General features: G+C 35.3%; 2 protein-coding genes across 7 annotated transcripts; one reads left to right on the plus strand and one right to left on the minus strand.

The window, feature by feature from the left end:
* The first annotated feature begins 536 nt into the window (after positions 1–536).
* Positions 537–11,078, plus strand: LOC114259263 (vacuolar-sorting receptor 1). 2 transcript variants are annotated; one of them, XR_014363408.1, is made up of 12 exons: positions 537–2,523; positions 4,022–4,714; positions 5,517–5,605; positions 5,740–5,809; positions 5,894–5,977; positions 7,500–7,576; positions 7,692–7,773; positions 8,333–8,415; positions 8,567–8,633; positions 9,290–9,418; positions 9,499–9,859; positions 10,670–11,078. XR_014363408.1 is itself a non-coding variant. In XM_028199273.2 (12 exons), exons 1-12 carry the CDS (start codon positions 2,232–2,234, stop codon positions 10,766–10,768), a joined length of 1,872 nt encoding a protein of 623 aa, XP_028055074.2. In that variant the 5' UTR covers positions 537–2,231; the 3' UTR covers positions 10,769–11,078. The 2 variants fall into 2 exon arrangements, 1 of the variants encoding a protein (XP_028055074.2); XM_028199273.2 differs by having other exon boundaries at positions 9,753–9,859.
* A 1,418-nt stretch (positions 11,079–12,496) lies between these two features.
* LOC114259278 (protein FATTY ACID EXPORT 3, chloroplastic-like) lies at positions 12,497–16,877 on the minus strand. 5 transcript variants are annotated; one of them, XR_014363410.1, is made up of 6 exons: positions 16,487–16,877; positions 14,572–14,932; positions 14,216–14,411; positions 13,977–14,023; positions 13,835–13,872; positions 12,497–12,915 (listed from the first exon to the last, which is right to left on the minus strand). XR_014363410.1 is itself a non-coding variant. In XM_082918975.1 (6 exons), exons 2-4 carry the CDS (start codon positions 14,819–14,821, stop codon positions 13,978–13,980), a joined length of 465 nt encoding a protein of 154 aa, XP_082775101.1. In that variant the 5' UTR covers positions 14,822–14,932; positions 16,487–16,877; the 3' UTR covers positions 12,497–12,915; positions 13,835–13,872; position 13,977. The 5 variants fall into 5 exon arrangements, 2 of the variants coding, with proteins under 2 accessions (XP_082775101.1, XP_082775100.1); XR_014363409.1 differs by having other exon boundaries at positions 14,572–14,935; XR_014363411.1 differs by having other exon boundaries at positions 14,216–14,347; positions 14,572–14,935; positions 16,487–16,861.
* Between the last annotated feature and the right edge of the window lie 927 nt (positions 16,878–17,804).

Consider the following 17,804-nt stretch of genomic DNA (forward strand, 5'->3'; position numbering starts at 1 on the left):
TTTAGTTTTTGTATCACCACATTTTCATTAATTTTTTAGAAAAATGTTTGAGGGCCCGAAATTGTTTAGCTCGAAATTGGCTCGAAACTCAAAATAACGTTGTTTTGGATTCTCTTATCGGTAACATGTAATAAAATTTTTTTACTGATAACATGTAATAAAATTCTCTTATCGGTAAGATATATTATAATTCTCTTACCGGTAAAATAATCTAAAATAACATCGTTTTAGATTCGAGACAAATTTAAGTTTGAAATGTTGGAACCCTCTAGCAGCGTTCAATTTTTTATTACGTGGTTGTTGACAGTAACCCTCTTTAATAATACACTAGACAACAAAAGGCAGACTTTTGATCAGATGATTGAAAGTTAAAATTAAATCTTATCATCCGATTCCTTCCCCATTTTTTTTTTATGGGATATCATGAATTTTGAGTTTATTTTTATGTATGTTTTATACGAGCAGTTATTCGGTGCTATGAAATGGAATCAATAACTGGGTGTCTCATGCAATTTTATAATTTTGTATTAGATAATAAAAAAATAACAAAAAATATATAATATAATTAGTATAAGACATGTGTCACGTAATGATAAATAGTAAAAAATATCTTCTTACATAAAATTTACACAAATAATAAATAGTAAAAAAATGTTTGATGTCAGTACAGTACCACAACAAACATGGAATAATTTTTCGATGAAGACTGAGCAAACTTCTTTGAACAGAAAAGAAGTGCATGAGGCACCCAACCTAACTTCTCCACGTGTACTTCGATATGACACGTCACGCCTTGGAATCATCTTCAATTACAATGCTTTGATAAAAGTTCATGCAATTGATTTGTCTTTTCAAATCATATTTATAATTAGATTTTATTTTCAGTTTTTTTTATTTGAGTAACAATCACCTTGCGTGTTTTCACTTTTTAAAAAATATTTATTTTTTTATTTTTTATATTTTTTTGTTTTTACTAATTTTTTTTAATATTTTAAGTAATTTTTTTATTTTTTAGACACACTTAACATAAACACACTTAAAAAGTAAAAAAATTATTAAAAAAATCTTTTAAAAATTCACTAAATACCAAAAATATAAAAAAAAAATACAAGAATTCAGTATATTTTTTATATTTTTATGTATTTATTAATTTTTTAAAATATTTTTTCACAAATTTTTTATTTTTTAGATACATCTAATTAAAGTGCATCTAAAAAAAATATTTAAAATTTAAAAAATATTCACTAAAAATAAATAAAAAAAACATGAAAATCAAAAAAGTCAATTTTTAAAAAATTTAATCCAAAAAATTCAAACTAAACACACAAAATATTATTTTGGGGATAATTTGGTGTCTATTTTTCTACTAAATAAACAGATTAAAATCCCAAAAGAAAATTGAAATTGTTTTTATTTTTTTTATTTATTTTTGGGGGAAAAATTTCATATCATTGGATTGGAGTGTGTTCCACGTTTGATCATCCAAACACAAACAAACAGAGACTTTGGCCTCATTTAGGAACAGGTTAATTTAGTAATTTTTTTGATTATTTGACTAAAATATAAATTAAAAAAATTAGTATATTTGGGATATTTTTTAATTTTTTTACGAAAAAATATGCAAAAAGTAGAGAGAAAAGAGAATTTTTGACTTTTTTGGTATGAATTGTTAACTTTTTGACTAATTTAATAATTTTTTTTGACTTTTTGACTAAAATAGAGGGTTCCAAAGGAAGCCTTAAAAGTACATGTCGCCAACGTGCCAAATGGCTCGGCTCGGCTCGGCAGGTGTTAGTTAATTCTATCTGCAAAAATCCAATCGGACCCACATTTAAGAAGACTCACAAAAGCACTTCGAATGGTAACCGCACTAGATCACATCCTCTAGGTTTTTGGGCCCACTTTTTCATCCCCATACCATCTGAACCATTGATCGTCTACTCATTTGGTCCTTGAAATCCACAAATCCAAAACCAATAATAAAAAAAAAAGGTTATTATTTTTTATATATACATATACGTATACCCCCAAAGCTGTTGAAGTAGTTAACACGGCTTACTATTCAACTTCTTTTGTTTTCTCTCTCATATTCTTTTCTTCCAAACACCCCGTCTCTTCCACTCTCTGTCTATATAATACATTCAGCTGAAAACCCAGGAAAATTACGGAGGAAAAAAGTGATTTGGGTATTACTTAAATTCGAGTAAAAACCAAGGAAAGTGCGAGAAAACATGAAGGAAAATCTGGGAATTTTTGTGGTCGTTTGGTTTCTTCTATATGGGACTTGCTTGGGTAGGTTTGTAGTGGAGAAGAACAGCTTGAAGGTGACTTCACCAGAGTCACTGAAAGGTGTTTATGAATGTGCAATTGGGAACTTTGGGGTTCCCCAATATGGAGGAACCATGGTTGGGATTGCGGTTTACCCAGAAACCAATCAAGATGGATGCAAGAGCTTCGATGATGATGTCTCCTTCAAATCCAAGCCTGGTGGCTTCCCCATCTTTGTTCTTCTTGATCGAGGAGGTAAAATAATAATAATAATAAATTTAATTTTCATTTCTTTTGAATTAAATTTATCAGTTTTTAACTCTCAGTTTTAGTGATGCCCTCATAAAAAATGTTCAGACTTGTGATTTATGTCATTGTATACTTTGTTGACTACTGATTTGTGGTAATTGGTTGTCTTGTTTACTTGATTACATGTTCATATGGTTTTAAAATGATAGAGGCCTATTTGGTGCAGCTTCTAGTAAGCTTAAAGTTGATAATCAGCTAAAAGCATCTCTACACTGATTTCCCAATAATCAATTTTAAAGTTTTTTTCTTAAAAAAAAAAAAGAACTTAAGAAGAAGAAGAAGAAGAAGAAGAAGATGGACTACTGTTTTGCGGTAATTGGTTATTTTGTTTGCTTGATTACATATTACTTATTTAGTTTTATAATGATAGAGAACAAGTTTGTTTATTGGATATGGTTGTATGATATGTTTATGATGCATGACAATATGTACCAAAGTCGATGTCTGTGCAATTTAATTGTCTTTGCTATGTGAAATCTTGAAATGATTACAAACAAAAACACACACACACATATAGCCCATGTAGGTTTCAATACGCAGGCGAACAAAATTTTATTTTTATTTTTGAACTCAGATAACAAGTCGTGAGTTGTTGTGACTAACAAGTCGTGTGAAATAAGAAAAGATTGTACCCAGTGCACAAAGCTTCTACTTATACTAATAGTAGGGTTTGGGAGAGGTAGTAAATACTGAAATGAATAAAAAAAGCAAACCGAAACCTGTGTGATACCACAGTCTCCTTAAAATAGGTTCACCTCCTTACCATGGGTGCTGGAGGTATATTAACGTCTGTCTCCCAGGATATAACAGTTTAGAACCCACTAACGCAGAAGCACCCTCTGCTTAGCTCCAGCGAACTGCCAATGGCAGCATTCTCTCACACAGGAAGAATATATTATAGGAGCAAACTGACTATAATATGAGAACAAAAATTTCTGTACTCAAACCAAAGAGGATGGTCTCCTTTTATACACAATGGGAAAAAAGAATAAGAGAACTAAGATTATTTTTGTGATAATATTCACAATGTTGAGCATGCCCTTATATAGGCATCTTTGGCAAGGCCATGTGTATGTCATGGTTTCCAAAACCATGTGTCTCTCATGGTTAGGCCATGTGTGTCTCATGACACTATTAAGGCCATGTGTTCCTCATGGTCAGGGCATGTGTTTCTCATGGTTAGACCATATGTAAAATGCTCAATCATCATTCTCAATCTCCCATTCATGAGGCCAACTTTATAAGATAATTTTCATTCAATTCTCAAACCAAAAAACCTTTTTTTTTTTTTTTTTTTTTGAGGTGTTGATTCTTGTTATTTGAACCCCATGTCACAAGGCTGCCTGTGGATAGCACTTGCCATTGCACAAAGTCACAATATGTATGTGCATTGTTATCATCTTCGCCAACATAATGTTTTATTTATAAATTGTTGTTGTTGCAGATTGTTACTTCACCTTGAAGGCATGGAATGCACAGAATGCTGGAGCAGCAGCTATTCTAGTTGAGGATGACAGGGTTGAAACTTTGATCACCATGGACATCCCGGAAGATGAGGTTAAACAGGCAGATTATCTGCAAAATATAAGCATTCCTGCAACACTTATTCGCAAACATTTTGGGGATCAGATCAAGAACGCTTTATCTAGTGGTGAGCTGGTTAAGATAAACCTTGATTGGAGAGAGTCTCTTCCTCATCCTGATGAACGGGTTGAGTATGAGTTATGGACGAATAGCAATGATGAGTGTGGGCTTAAATGTGATAGTCAGATCAATTTTGTCAAGAACTTCAAAGGAGCAGCTCAGATTCTTGAGAAGAAAGGGTACACTCAGTTTACCCCACACTACATAACTTGGTATTGCCCAAAGACTTTTGTCTCGAGCAAACAGTGCGAGTCTCAGTGCATCAACCAAGGAAGGTATTGTGCTCCTGATCCAGAGCAGGACTTCAGTATAGGGTATAATGGGAAGGATGTTGTCATTCAGAATTTGCGGCAAGCTTGCCTTTTCAAGGTGGCCAAGGAAAGTGGAAAACCATGGCTTTGGTGGGACTATGTGACTGACTTTGCAATCCGTTGCCCAATGAAGGAGAAGAAGTACACCAGTGATTGCGCGAATAAAGTTATCAAATCACTTGGTAGGTTATCGATTTACATTTTCTGAATGTTTCAGTTTGTTATTATGTTTGTATGTGCACAAGCTTATGTTACTTTGTTCAAATGAGGTGAACTGTTCTTGAAATATTATGAAAATCCCAAAGTAGAACTGCATATTATTTAATAATTTCTTCATTATATGTTTTTCCTTGGCAGAACTGCATAGTATCTAATAATTTGTAACAGATTAGTAATTTTGGATGATGCTTTCTCACTCCTCTTCATCAAATTGTACCTTTGTATTATTTGTGTAATCAACTGTGGCAATATATGCTTGAGTAGTCGTTGGTTGTAGTGGTAATTTTCTGTGTGCCCTTCCTCAACTTAGATATATTCTTTAGTATTTTTATGATATTTTTGTCAAATTAAGTCAGTTGTCTTTAGTTGTGAGTCCAAATTTCCACAAATTGTGTCTAGTTGGGACTTTCCTCAAAATTTAGGGAAATTCTTTGAAACCAATTTGCTTCATAGACATATGGATTCTGAAGTAAGCGCCTTTAGATTTTAGTTATCTTGGATGATTTTCTAGTGGGTACAACAAGGAGGCATAAATTTGTAGACATATGGATTCTGAAGTCAGCAATTTTAGATTCCCTTTTATTTAACTTGGCTGATTTTTTAATGGAAATGAGGCTGACATAAATAAATCTGTTTACACTCTCACTATTTTGGTAGCTGCTGATTTGTTGGGGTATGATCAGATAAGTTCCATTCATCTTCTAAGATCAATATATTGTATATTCTAACAAAGTTTTTCTTTCTTTCTTGTGGTAAACCTTAAAGGGGTTGATGTCGAGCAGATAGACAAATGTATAGGGGATACTGACGCAAACGTAGATAACCTGGTTCTCAAGGCTGAGCAGGAGGCACAGGTAATAAACTAAGAGAACATTCTTCTGATAATTCTTGTAGCCTTGTGTTCTGGCAATACTTTTCTTTTCGTAGTAGAAGCACTTTTTTTTTTCATTGATAGCAATATTGCATCGTCTTGGAAATGTGGTCTCAGATTGGCAATGGCTCGCGTGGGGATGTGACCATATTGCCAACACTTGTCATAAACAACCAACAGTATAGAGGTTTTAAGAAATTGTATTATATTATTTCAATTGCTATCTGATTCCATGAATTTTCTTCTGAAGGGTATTTCCGTCTTGTTTCAGGTAAGCTGGCCAAGGGTGCAGTTCTAAAAGCCATATGTTCAGGTTTCAAGGAGACCACAGAGCCTACGATTTGCTTAAGTGAAGGTTATCATTATAAGCCTTTTCCTTTAATTTGGAAGTTAAACACCAGAACAATTATTTACCCTTTCAATTTTTGGAAATTGAATGGCCATCTCCCACCATGGGGGTTTTATTATGATTTCACAACAAAGTGAAAGCATGAGTTGCCAGAAGGTCACTCAAGTGGTTGGACTCTAGAAGTTAGTGTGATTTCAAACAGGAATTATAAGGTTATTGAAATTGCTGAGTCAGTAGTAGTTTGTGCCTAGAGAGGTGAATAGGTCAAACAATAAAAGTTATGTTTCTAATTAAAAATTACCAAGCTATTAATTAATCAGATTCAATGATATAGTGTGCTTTGCAAAGGATTCAATCCACAATAAATATAAAAATGAGATACACATGGGATTTTACGTGGAAATATTGAGGAAAACTCTGACAAAAGCTGACACACCAATTCAATAAAGCCACATTGAATCAAAAGGACAAGACAGAATGACACTAGGAATTACAATTTACAACCCTTACCCAGTTCACCTAGCTCTTTGAATCTTCCACAACGCCTTGCATTTGTTCTCCACTCCACAAGGTTCTGATCCTCTCAGCTTCTTTTGATCCAACATTCCACCATGAAGCTCCTTACTTTGATGTGTCATGCACGTTGTATGAGGGTTCTGTACAAAAAAACTCCTTCTAGAACATGTAGGATGATGAAACAGTGAAAACAATGTTCTTGGATCCAGGCAAGCATGGTTTTCACGATTGTATCCTTGAAGAAGAAAAGTAAGGCTTTCCAACTCTCACAAGGACTCTTAAAGGCTCGTAGGTCGTGTGTGTGTGTATCCCTAATAGATGAGAAAATAAAATTTATCTAGGTTTTGGAGAAAGGAAACACATTTTGACCAGAACTCAACATACCTGGCACTTTCAGCATGCTTTGAGCATAGCTCTCAGTAGGTTTGCAGACAGCTTTGCACTGCTCTTTGGAGCATAGCTCCCAGGATCTATGCTAAAAAAACATTTTAAAAGTAAAAATCAAATAAATGTAGGGTATAAAAACTAGGTTATTTTGGTAAAAAAAAAACACTCTTCAAATGTGCCAATTCGAATGTCAACCTGAATCTAACCCTTATAACCATACCCAAAACACAAAATAACTCAACAATTTGTCACACGGAAATTACCAACTTAACCTCAACTTCATGTAACAGTTATAACCAGAATTCTAAAGTTATAACCTTGTTAGTTTGCATGAGATTAATATATGGGAATTAAGTTGTACTCACTCTACCAGTATGGTTGTTTGATTCATGTTCAATGGAGAAAGTTGTCTGCATTAGTTGAGCAACTTTAAACTATCCAAATTCCGGAGTGACTTGTTAAACTTCCTTTGTTAGATATGATTGCAGTTTTTATATTTTAGCATTGGATCCGGTTCTTTGTGAATGATTAAGTTCAACAATCAATCATATATATACATATAAATACACACGAACTATGCATGTTTTTTATGGTTGGAACTTATCTCTTGTATTTTTCTTTGCAGATATAGAAACAAATGAGTGTCTAGAAAACAATGGTGGATGCTGGCAAGATAGGGTTGCTAACATCACTGCATGCCGGGTGTGTAACCATTTGTCAGTTGAATGCTTGTGGGAAAAGTTTTTCTTGTCTTTTTTGACTTAAATATGTTGGGTCTCTTCTAGTTTTTTCTATGATATTTAGAAACTTCTTGTAGGATACTTTTCGAGGGAGAGTATGTGAATGCCCAATTGTGGAGGGTGTAAAGTTTGTTGGTAATGGTTATACTCACTGTGAAGGTAAGTATTTATTCAAATTACAAAGTTTTGCTAAAACACACATGAGTTGACAAACAAATCTAGCTGGGGAAATCATTTATAGATTAGTTGTGGCACCAATTTCACAGAGTTTTAGTTAAATTAAGTAAAAATGTGAAGGCTTCAGGACATTGTATCTAGATGCCTGTTAACCCACATTCACACACTGGATGGATGAGGAGACATGCTTTTGTGAGTAATCTTAAGTGCCATCAGTTGCATAGAAAAAATTTCACCATGTCTTGGTATCTAGCATGATACTTCATGAGGGAATTCTATTTTCCATGTCACTTTAGATGAGGCTAGAGAAGGTTTTTTTGGAGAAAATATCAAAACAGTTGTAATTTTGAAGTTGCTGTTTTTAGTGGTTGTGCTCTTATTAACAGATCTCATAATATCTGTTTTTTTTTTTTTTTTTTTTTTGGTTATGATATTGTAAGAACAAGGGGGCATCTTACACTTTGAACTAGGTTGAAATTATACACAATGTCATTTTGTACTGTTTATATTTACATTATATTTTGCATATTTGGTTTAACAGCTTCAGGTCCTTTACGGTGTGAGTTAAATAATGGAGGCTGTTGGAAGGAGACCCAGGATGGAAGGACCTATTCTGCCTGCATTGTAAGGGTTGAACCTCACTAGATAATCCAGTGCCCCTCTCTCCACCCACATCCCCACACCTCTCTTATCTATCAGAGTTGATTCATAGAATGACACTTGGTTATTTTTAAATGGGCACTGACTATGGAGTGGTACTTGATGGACTTTTCAGGATGACCATTCAAAACGTTGCGAGTGTCCCCCAGGATTCAAAGGTGATGGAGTCAACACTTGTGAAGGTACACCACCACATCACTGGTTCTTTGTTTTTACTGGTTAGTGTCATGAAATGTCAGAAAATAACTGGGTTCTATGATTATTAGGTTTGTCAAGCCATCAACATTAGTTATATATTTTCTTGGGCATGTTATTGGGAAGCCAAGTTTGGGGCTTTTTGTGGCTATTTTAGTCACAAAAAACAAAATAGGCTTTTTAGCCCAATAAGACAAAACATCACATCCAACCCATAATCATTACATTCTTCCTCTCACAAAATAGCCAAAAAAGCCGAAAGCTCTTCCCAAATGAGACTTCTTAGCCCTAGGCTAAAATAGCCAAAAAGCCAACCCACTGCCCAAACGAATCCAGTTTTCCTTCTCAAAAAAATTTATGGTAGATCTACCGGATGAACCTGGTTGAAAATCCAAGTTTAGGGCTTTTAGAATCTTTTTATTTTTTTTCTTCTTATTTGTGTACCCTTTATATCTTTTATGTTTAGAGGTTGATGGGATTTTTTTCCTGTTTTGAAAACTGTATATAATCTAGACATATAGCTGGGATCCTTTGAATTTTTTAGTATCCTGTAGTGTTGCTGACAGTCATGGTTTTGTAGATGATAAACATTAGTCGGGTTCAATGATTCAATCTTTTGACTTCTTTGATTCATGTCTTCCAGATATTGATGAATGCAAAGAAAAGTCGGCTTGCCAATGCCCAGGTTGCAAATGCAAGAATACCTGGGGCAGTTATGGGTGCAGCTGCGGTGGCAATTTATTTTACATGCGAGAACATGACACTTGCATAGGTGAGTCTGAGCATCTCTCTCATCTTTGCTAAAAGAACTAATAATTAGTCTAATTTTATTGCGGGATTATCATTATACAGCTGTTGGAATAAACCAAACTAAGCCTTGTGTCTCACTCAAGTAAGGTCGGCTACATGAATCCTTTTTCACTACACTGCTTTGTCAAGGGCTATATACTCAGTCAAATTAAATAAATTCATATCCTTTTTTCTGTTACTACTGCATCCCATGTCAATTTGGGTCTTCCCTTCCTCACAAGCATGAAGCTCTCTTCTTGATGCCTTGTTATCCTTGCTTGTTTCGGCACCTAAGTTTATCTATTGGGAAGATGCAGGTAAATCTGTTAAGACACAGGTTAGCTGGGGCTTTATTTGGGTTGTTATTCTCAGTTTGGCTGCTGCTGGAGTTGGTGGTTATGCACTTTACAAGTACAGAATCCGGGTATGCCTTTATTGCTTTGTTATATTAAACACTTCTGTTCCTTCATGTCAGGCATCTAGTTGGATTTTTGTTATATCTATTCTAACGAGGTGTGTCTAAATTTGGTCTCGTCTTAAAAACTGCCAAATCTTCCAACCCAATTGCAAGTAAACCTAGCCAAAGATCTTATGTGGTTTGATTACCTTTTCAGAAAGAACAAAAGTCATCAATAAACAGAGACAACAAAAATATAAAATAAAAGAGGATTAGAATGTTTCATTTCTCCTAATAAACTTCATGGGTTTATGAATGAGTATTCAAGAAATAGGGATGAGATGAGATCATGTGGGCCTTGGGATATGAAGAATAAAGTAGTGAGATGTAGATCCTTAAATTATCTGAACAAATTCAGTAATTGATAGAGAGCCTAAAGCAGGTTTTAACTCGAATGGAGCACAAAGTGGGGAAGAGTAGATTGACAAAGCAAATACCGGACACAGGATTTTATAGTTAATCTTAATGAACCTGGTGATAATGGATTTGCAAATAGTTGCTTAGATTTGATCCTTTTATCCTCTTACAAACTGGATCAATGAGTAATTATCCTCTTCTCCCGGAACATCACATTGGTTGTGTGCCCACCGATAAAAGGGGATTATGTGTTTCTATGGTCTGAAAAATAGGAATAATAATATGGGCAAATAAAAAAACACCATTGATCTGTTCCGGACTAATGTGATAATTCTTAGGATCAATGAGCTTAAGATTAAAGAGTTAAATTAGATCATTTTCACTTGTATTGATTTGTGATTGGAACTCAATTCTTTGCAGAGTTACATGGACTCAGAGATTCGGGCTATCATGGCGCAATACATGCCCTTGGATAATCAAGGGGAGGTCCCTAACCATCTTCCCCATGGGGATATATGAAGATGATGAAGGTGAGGTGCTGCACTCAAAATTGGGGAGGAAAGATCCACCACCAGCATCAAGAATATTTTCCTATCCAATGCTGGTGACTTTGTTGCATCGGCATTTCTCCATCATTTCTATGGAATTTGTTCTCACTCGTATTTATGTACAAAAATCTGAACTAGAGCACACATAAGTTCCCAACATGGCATGATGAATTTAGTGTAGTTTCTTTCTTCATCTATGTTGCGTCTTTTTTCTTCTTTTTTGTTGGTTATATAACATACATGGTTGCAGTTCAAAGGATGAAAAATAGATCTTCATTCCACCCTCCTGTATTCGCTCTTGATTTCCAGATTATTTTTGTGTGGTATTGAATACCATGACATAAGATGGTATTGACGATGTTATGTTTGATTTGCGGATGGGATTAGGCAGGATAAATTATCCAAGAGAAGGTAATTTTGTCATTTTGTGATGAAATCCTTACTAGACAAAAAACCTGCAATTGCGAGAACAATTCTTGGGATTAGTTATTCAGGTCATAAAATGTGAACCAAACATGAGAGAATTTTATTCCGTGATAACATAATCATTCCTTCTTTATTTGTGAATCAATTATAAATACATATGATAGTTGTTTGATTTGGTTAGATGTGTCAGAGAATGAGATAAATGATGGATGAGAGGGTAATTTTTGGGAAAAACTGGGCCGAGCTGCGAGTTGGGCTTTAAGGCCCAGAAAAGCGAAGGACTAAGTAAAAAAGGCCGTAATGGTTACTCCGGCCTAGGAGAGACAGAGTTACTCCGGCCCAAAGGAGGTGGAATTACTTCGGCTTACGAAGTAATAGAGTTACTTCGGCTAGAGGATTGTAAAGTACTTCGGTTTGGGGAGCAACTTGGAGTTAGACCGGCCTTAGAGGCATACCGGTTTGAGAGTTATGCCGGTCGAGTCAGTGGTTCGGTCCGAACATACCACGGTTCAGGTATGAGAGAACCGAGATATGATAGCATGAAGAAGAACCGAACAACTGTTAGTACGGCCTACTTGGTGGCTCGGCATAGCCATTTTTACTTCGGTCAAATAGAAGTTCGGCCATAAAGAGAACCATCCCACTTGGTTTAAGCAGTGGGGGAGGGTGTGAAAGGATAAGCATTATCCTTAGGAGAATGAATCCTAGGAGGACTCTGCATGGAGAAATACAAGTCCTACTAGGATTGTGCCACGGGAAACTTATAAAAGCTCACAAGCATCATCTTGGAGGAGGTAATTGAACACAATCTTTCTAAGAACTTAGAGCTTTGTCTACTTGTCAAGTTTTCTGACTTAGGCATCGGAGAGGTTTCCGGCACACACCCGCCGGCTAGCTCACGTTTGTGTTTTCAGGTGACAAAGCGACGTCGTACGGAGGAGCGTGGACTTGGTCAACAGGATTATACGAGGAGAATTATTTCCTCCCCGTACAATGGAGATATTTTCTACCGCTGAATCCAGCAAGGGCCAAATCCCATTGGAAAGGTGGGATTAGTTATCCTTAAGATAATTCTCTATAGTTAAATCCTGAAATTAGCTTTGTTTAAAGCAAATAATTGACATGGGGTTAAGGAGAAACATGTTTGCCAAGTTGATTGTCAGCTCATGCAATCATATGATGGTCATTGCAGCTGATTAACTTAATCTGATTCATCTGATTGAATACTTTACCCACACAGATTCATGTGTCACAATCACATTTCAAACAAATGTTGGAAATAAACAGACCACTATTATTAAATTTCCCATATACAAGGGGAGGACAAGACGAAATTATTTCATAACATCATCATCACATCCTGTTTGACTAAAAATATAAAGTGAAAATTCAATCTCAATATCCAGCCTCCAACAACATTAGGGCAATCATAACTATGAATTTCAAATTCTTCAAAAGTCCCTTCCAAGTCCTGACCTAAACATCTTCTATACAGTGACTTCTTCCATCAGACAGATTGTGCTTGCTCGATGGAGACATAAACCAATCAAGCCTAGCATTTCTCAAGAGTTGTAAACGTGTCAACCACGCTAGCCTAGTATAGGAGAGCATTAATTTTGTTCCAAGGTTGATGCATTTGTCTGTCCGCCATTCAATGTGATCCTATAAAGATAGAACACCACCATTGCACCACTGCACAGGGCAAGCAAGTTGTCAGATAAACCCATGATTGTCCAGTGACATGAAAGGTCAATTCAAGGAAGAATTGAATGCTAATTCAGTTTAGCAGGTTTTGAATCAGTTTTAGGTGACTGTCTAATGTTGTGGGATTGAAGTACATATTCTGGTACCACACGTTTTTGCCTTTGAGCTTGTAATTTGAAATATCAAGAACTCAATGCATGTGTATGTGCACTTGTGTGTGTGTGTGTGTGTGTGTGTGTGTGTGTGAGAGAGAGAGAGAGAGAGAGAGAAAGAGAGAGATAGAGCCTTCTCAATGGCAGGATAAGCAAGTAAAACACTCAAAAGCAGGATCTACACTTAAAAGAGGAAATCCAAATACCACCATGGAATCACAAAATGCTTGATATCACAATACACACACATTGTTAAGTCTATCTATGCCAAAATATTATTAGTTGATCTTTTGCCTTTTCCAGATATATAATAACATCAAACAGCATAGTTGAACTACCTCAAAGCATATATGCAATCACCTTCAAGTACACAGAAAACTTCTGATGAAGATTAGTCCAAAGTTTTGTCCATCGACTACTGAAGTTTTTAACGGATTCTGCAGTTAATCTAAGCTTCTTTTTTGGCAGGGGACTCGGATGTGTAGGAAGATGTGGCCTTTGATTCTCTTGTATATTACACGGATCATTTGTGGGAGTAGGATCTAAGGTTTTTTGATGGTATAAAAGTCCCCTTGTTTATGGGAGTTGAGAATTATCAATAGTTCCCTCAAGCAATTCATTGATTTTTTATGTGTCTAGTGTTTAAACTGAAAAGATAGGAAAACTGTGTCCTTCTACAAGAACACATGTAAGCCTCCATTGGATTCAAAATGGTTTTAATAACATTATTAATAAACATTAAGAATCTCAAGTACCTGAACAGAGATGTAAAGCAACTGGCAAATGAAGGTCTCTACAAGGTTTAAAGAAGAGAGAAACATCAGAAAATATCACATTTAAGTTATGCTTCTAAGGCATTAATAAAACAGTAGGCGAACTATAGCTAGATAGTCTTACCTTAAACAGCAGCCGTATCTCCCTTAAAAATAATATGCTGGCTATTGCTGCAGAGTCAACAATACAATCAATCAAATTCAATCACAGCTGTAACTGAAAGGGAATTGTACATATGTGATGGCTGGATCATTATAATTTGAAGGAGCACACTCTCGTTAAACTATGAATAAGTTGCTATTGTTATAGAAGTTATTCAACTGAATGATCAATTAACTCCCTTAATGGATCACATATCTCACAAATACATGGTTTAGGTAGTAGATGACCCCATCATGCACTTCAAGGCTAGAAGGAATGACTCTCCTCTTTTCCATGATCTCAGACTTGAAACACTTAAGGCCAAAAGAGTACCACCAAGGATAACACCGAACCTAATGGCAGAAATGCTTCCAGTTAGCATGAAGGAAAGAAAACCACCAAATGAAAGAAGGATACCTGCAAAGCATAAGAATTGTGATTACTGAAACTAAAAGTGCTTTACATCATCTTCTACTTAATATAAATACAAGACAAGGAATAGTGTCGAAGCATAAACCACTGAAAGTGCTTTAAGATATTTCTACCGTAAATATTCATGCTTATACATGATGCATACCATATGGTATCCCAAGGTAAAAGTCATGCAAGTTAGAAATTTCCTTGACATCATCAGTTGAGGAAGCAAATATTTCAACGATATCCTTCACTGGTTCAGGGGATTTCTCCCCGCCAATTTCCTTTGCAATCACAATCAAATCATATCTTGCCTTTTCTGCTTGAATTTTCAACTGCTCTGAAGTTTCTTTTAAAATGACCATTGCTTTCTTGGAGTATAGCTCATATGCTTCTTCTGATAAACCCTGCATCTTTAAAGCTTGTTCTTTGAAAGAGACTGGTGTCTGTTTCTATGTTTCTTGTGATTCTTCAGCTCCCACTTTAAGATCACTATTCTCCTTCTCCATGTCAATTTCTAAAGGCTTCTAAGAATCAAATGTATAAACGACCATCAAATTGATATACACTTGGGAATGTAATCAAATCAATGAGAAGAAATTGAACAACATATCCATGTAATTGTAAATGTAAATGTAATTGTAATTGTAACATAAAAAGGAGTATATTGTAACTAATTTCATGTATATAAAAATATATACTAATATGCATATATTAGTTGTCGTGTTCATGCTGTGTTGTCTCCTGTTATTTCATGTTGCCTCCTATTATTTTGAAAATTACAGTGTTAGTGTGTCAACATCATGTTGTATCCAAGTCTTCTTAGCCCCGGTAACACTTCCTTCAATTAAAAAGAAGTTTTTGACAACCCATTTCCATAAGTCATGTGGAAATGTTATTTACAAATTAGATCAGTCTAACAAAAGCCACTATGCTTTTCCATCCATATTCCACCCTTTGCCCTTGGAAGGGTAAAATTGTATTTCATCAACCTTAAGATCTCATGCACTTGAGTCAAGAAAGTGAAAGTTTATACTTGATTATGCAACAATGAGCAAACTATTGCTTGATAAAAAAGGATGCAATGCAACATTTTCTCCCCGCAAAACAGATGTTGAATTGAGTGATGTTATTTTGCATTGCCAAGGTCCAAGGGTTTACTCCACAATCCAAAGTGACAAATGGAAACACACTACTATTACACCATCAGAATACAAAATAATAACTTGAAAAAGATCAATGTCCTAAACTAATGGACCAGAACTAGAATCTTCCCCCAACAATATACAAGCCAGCAAACCCCAAATCACTGCAATATGTATGTTATATACTAGTAAAACATATGTTCCCAACAGGAAATGCAAAATACCTAACTTTTTGCATTTTCCTTCTCTTTACAAAGTCGCTAAAATACTTGAAAATCAAATTGGAATTCACGCGCCAACGTTTTGCTGAACTTGAACCTGTAAAAGTACTAAAAATGTACATTGACTAGTGCACCTGACCAAATCTCAATTTTGACATAACATTTTATTACTGAATCCCATTTTCTTTAATGCTGCCTTAGAAACTAAAATTTATTGAGGAAAAAGTAAAGGAAACAGAATCACTTGTGCTTTGTCACTTTTTATGGGTCATCAAACAAAACAAACAAACCAAAAGAATTTTTTTGTTAGTCTAAACAAACAAAAGCAAAGATTTTAGCTTCTCATGGTCATTTTTTATTTTCATTTTTCTTTTCTTTCCCTCAAGAAAACATAAAACTTACCAAGACTGAAGAATACCAATATCAGAAAACATCATCCTGAACCACATTTTTAGATGCACCACCCAATGAATTTTATTTAATTCTCCCAAAATCTCACTCATTCCTATTATAGTAATATTATTGAGAAAAACAATCTAACAATTTATTAAGGCCATTTCTTTGGCAAACACAAATTCAGAAACTGAAAATTCCAACAATAACAACAACAAAAAAAACGCTCAAAGCAATTCTCATATGAATCAGATAAGCAACAGTCCAACACTAGAACACACTTAAATGCATAAATTGCTCAAAATTTCAATCTACTTACCGATTCCTCGTGCGAAGCTGCGAATGCGAAAACCGACCAGTTCCTGAAGCCATGACGACGGAGAGGAACTAGGCCGAGGTGGAGCACCCTGGGACAAACGGTGCAAGCCGAGATAGAGGTTTTGTGAGGTCGTCGGAGAGATTCAAGGGGGAGATACTTTGGGGATGGTAGTGAGGGACACAACGCCATTGAAGGTCTAAGAGTGGAGCTAGGGTTAGGATTTGTATGTGTGAAGAGAAGGACTCGAGCGTAACACTCTGATGCCTGACTGGTGTATGTATGTACAGGTTCTAGACAAAGAAAGTGAGAGTTAGAGAGAGAAAGACAGAGGGGCGAAGTACACGATGATGGCGCGAGGGAGGGAGGGAGGTATATAGACGGTGAGAAAAAAAACAAGAATCCATAAAAGAAAAGGTGGGGCTATCTGATGTTACTTTATTGACACGTAATCAGCCACGTGTTGGTGTGGCCCCGTTGAATCTGAGAATGCTTTTATTTTGAGTAATCTCCAAATATAAATACGTATTATTCTATAGTATTATAATTTGTAAAAAACATAAGTAAGTAAAATATTATATTACATAATTAAAAAATATAAAAATATATATTAAATAATAATTAATTCAATCCCGTTACGTAACTCGAATTTTTCGTGACTTCAGTGACTCGAAATTTCAAAATGACGTCGTCTTGGTTTTTTTTTTTTTTTTTTTCCTTCATCCTTTTCGTAACTCATAGAAGAAGAAGAGAAAGAAGAGAAGAGGAGAGATTCAATTCGTAACTCACAAAACAAGTGATGTTTTGAGAAGTTGGTAAAAAGTTGACTTTTTGACTTTTTTTGGTGGATTTGTTGACAAAAAATTGAGTTGTTTTGAGTAAAAAAATTGACTTTTTTGGTTTAAAAAAGTTAAAAAGTCAAAAAATTAGCTTTTTTGGTGTGTTCCTAAAAGACCACTTAAATCATCATCAACACATCATCATCATTACACAAAGACTTCACACAGAGAGAGATACAGAGAACGAGAGAGAGAGATACACAGAGAGAGAGTGAGTGATATATATACACAGATCTATCTGTGTATACATAGAGGATGGCAGACACTAGTGATGACACGGGTGATGGCGGCGCGGGTCCTTTTCTCTCTTCTTCTTTGTTTCCCCTTCCTTCTCTCTTCCTTTTCTCTTTTCCTTCCTCTCTCTGTTTCAGATATAAAAGAGGAGGAAAAAAAAAATCCAAAACGATATCATTTTGGATTCGGACCACTCGAGCCATGAAAAATTCAAGCTTTGAAGCATTTTTCTAATTAATTAAAGTACG

This window comes from Camellia sinensis, chromosome 3 (assembly GCF_055761805.1).
Source record: "Camellia sinensis isolate YWXY chromosome 3, ASM5576180v1, whole genome shotgun sequence".
Taxonomy (NCBI): Eukaryota; Viridiplantae; Streptophyta; class Magnoliopsida; order Ericales; family Theaceae; genus Camellia; species Camellia sinensis.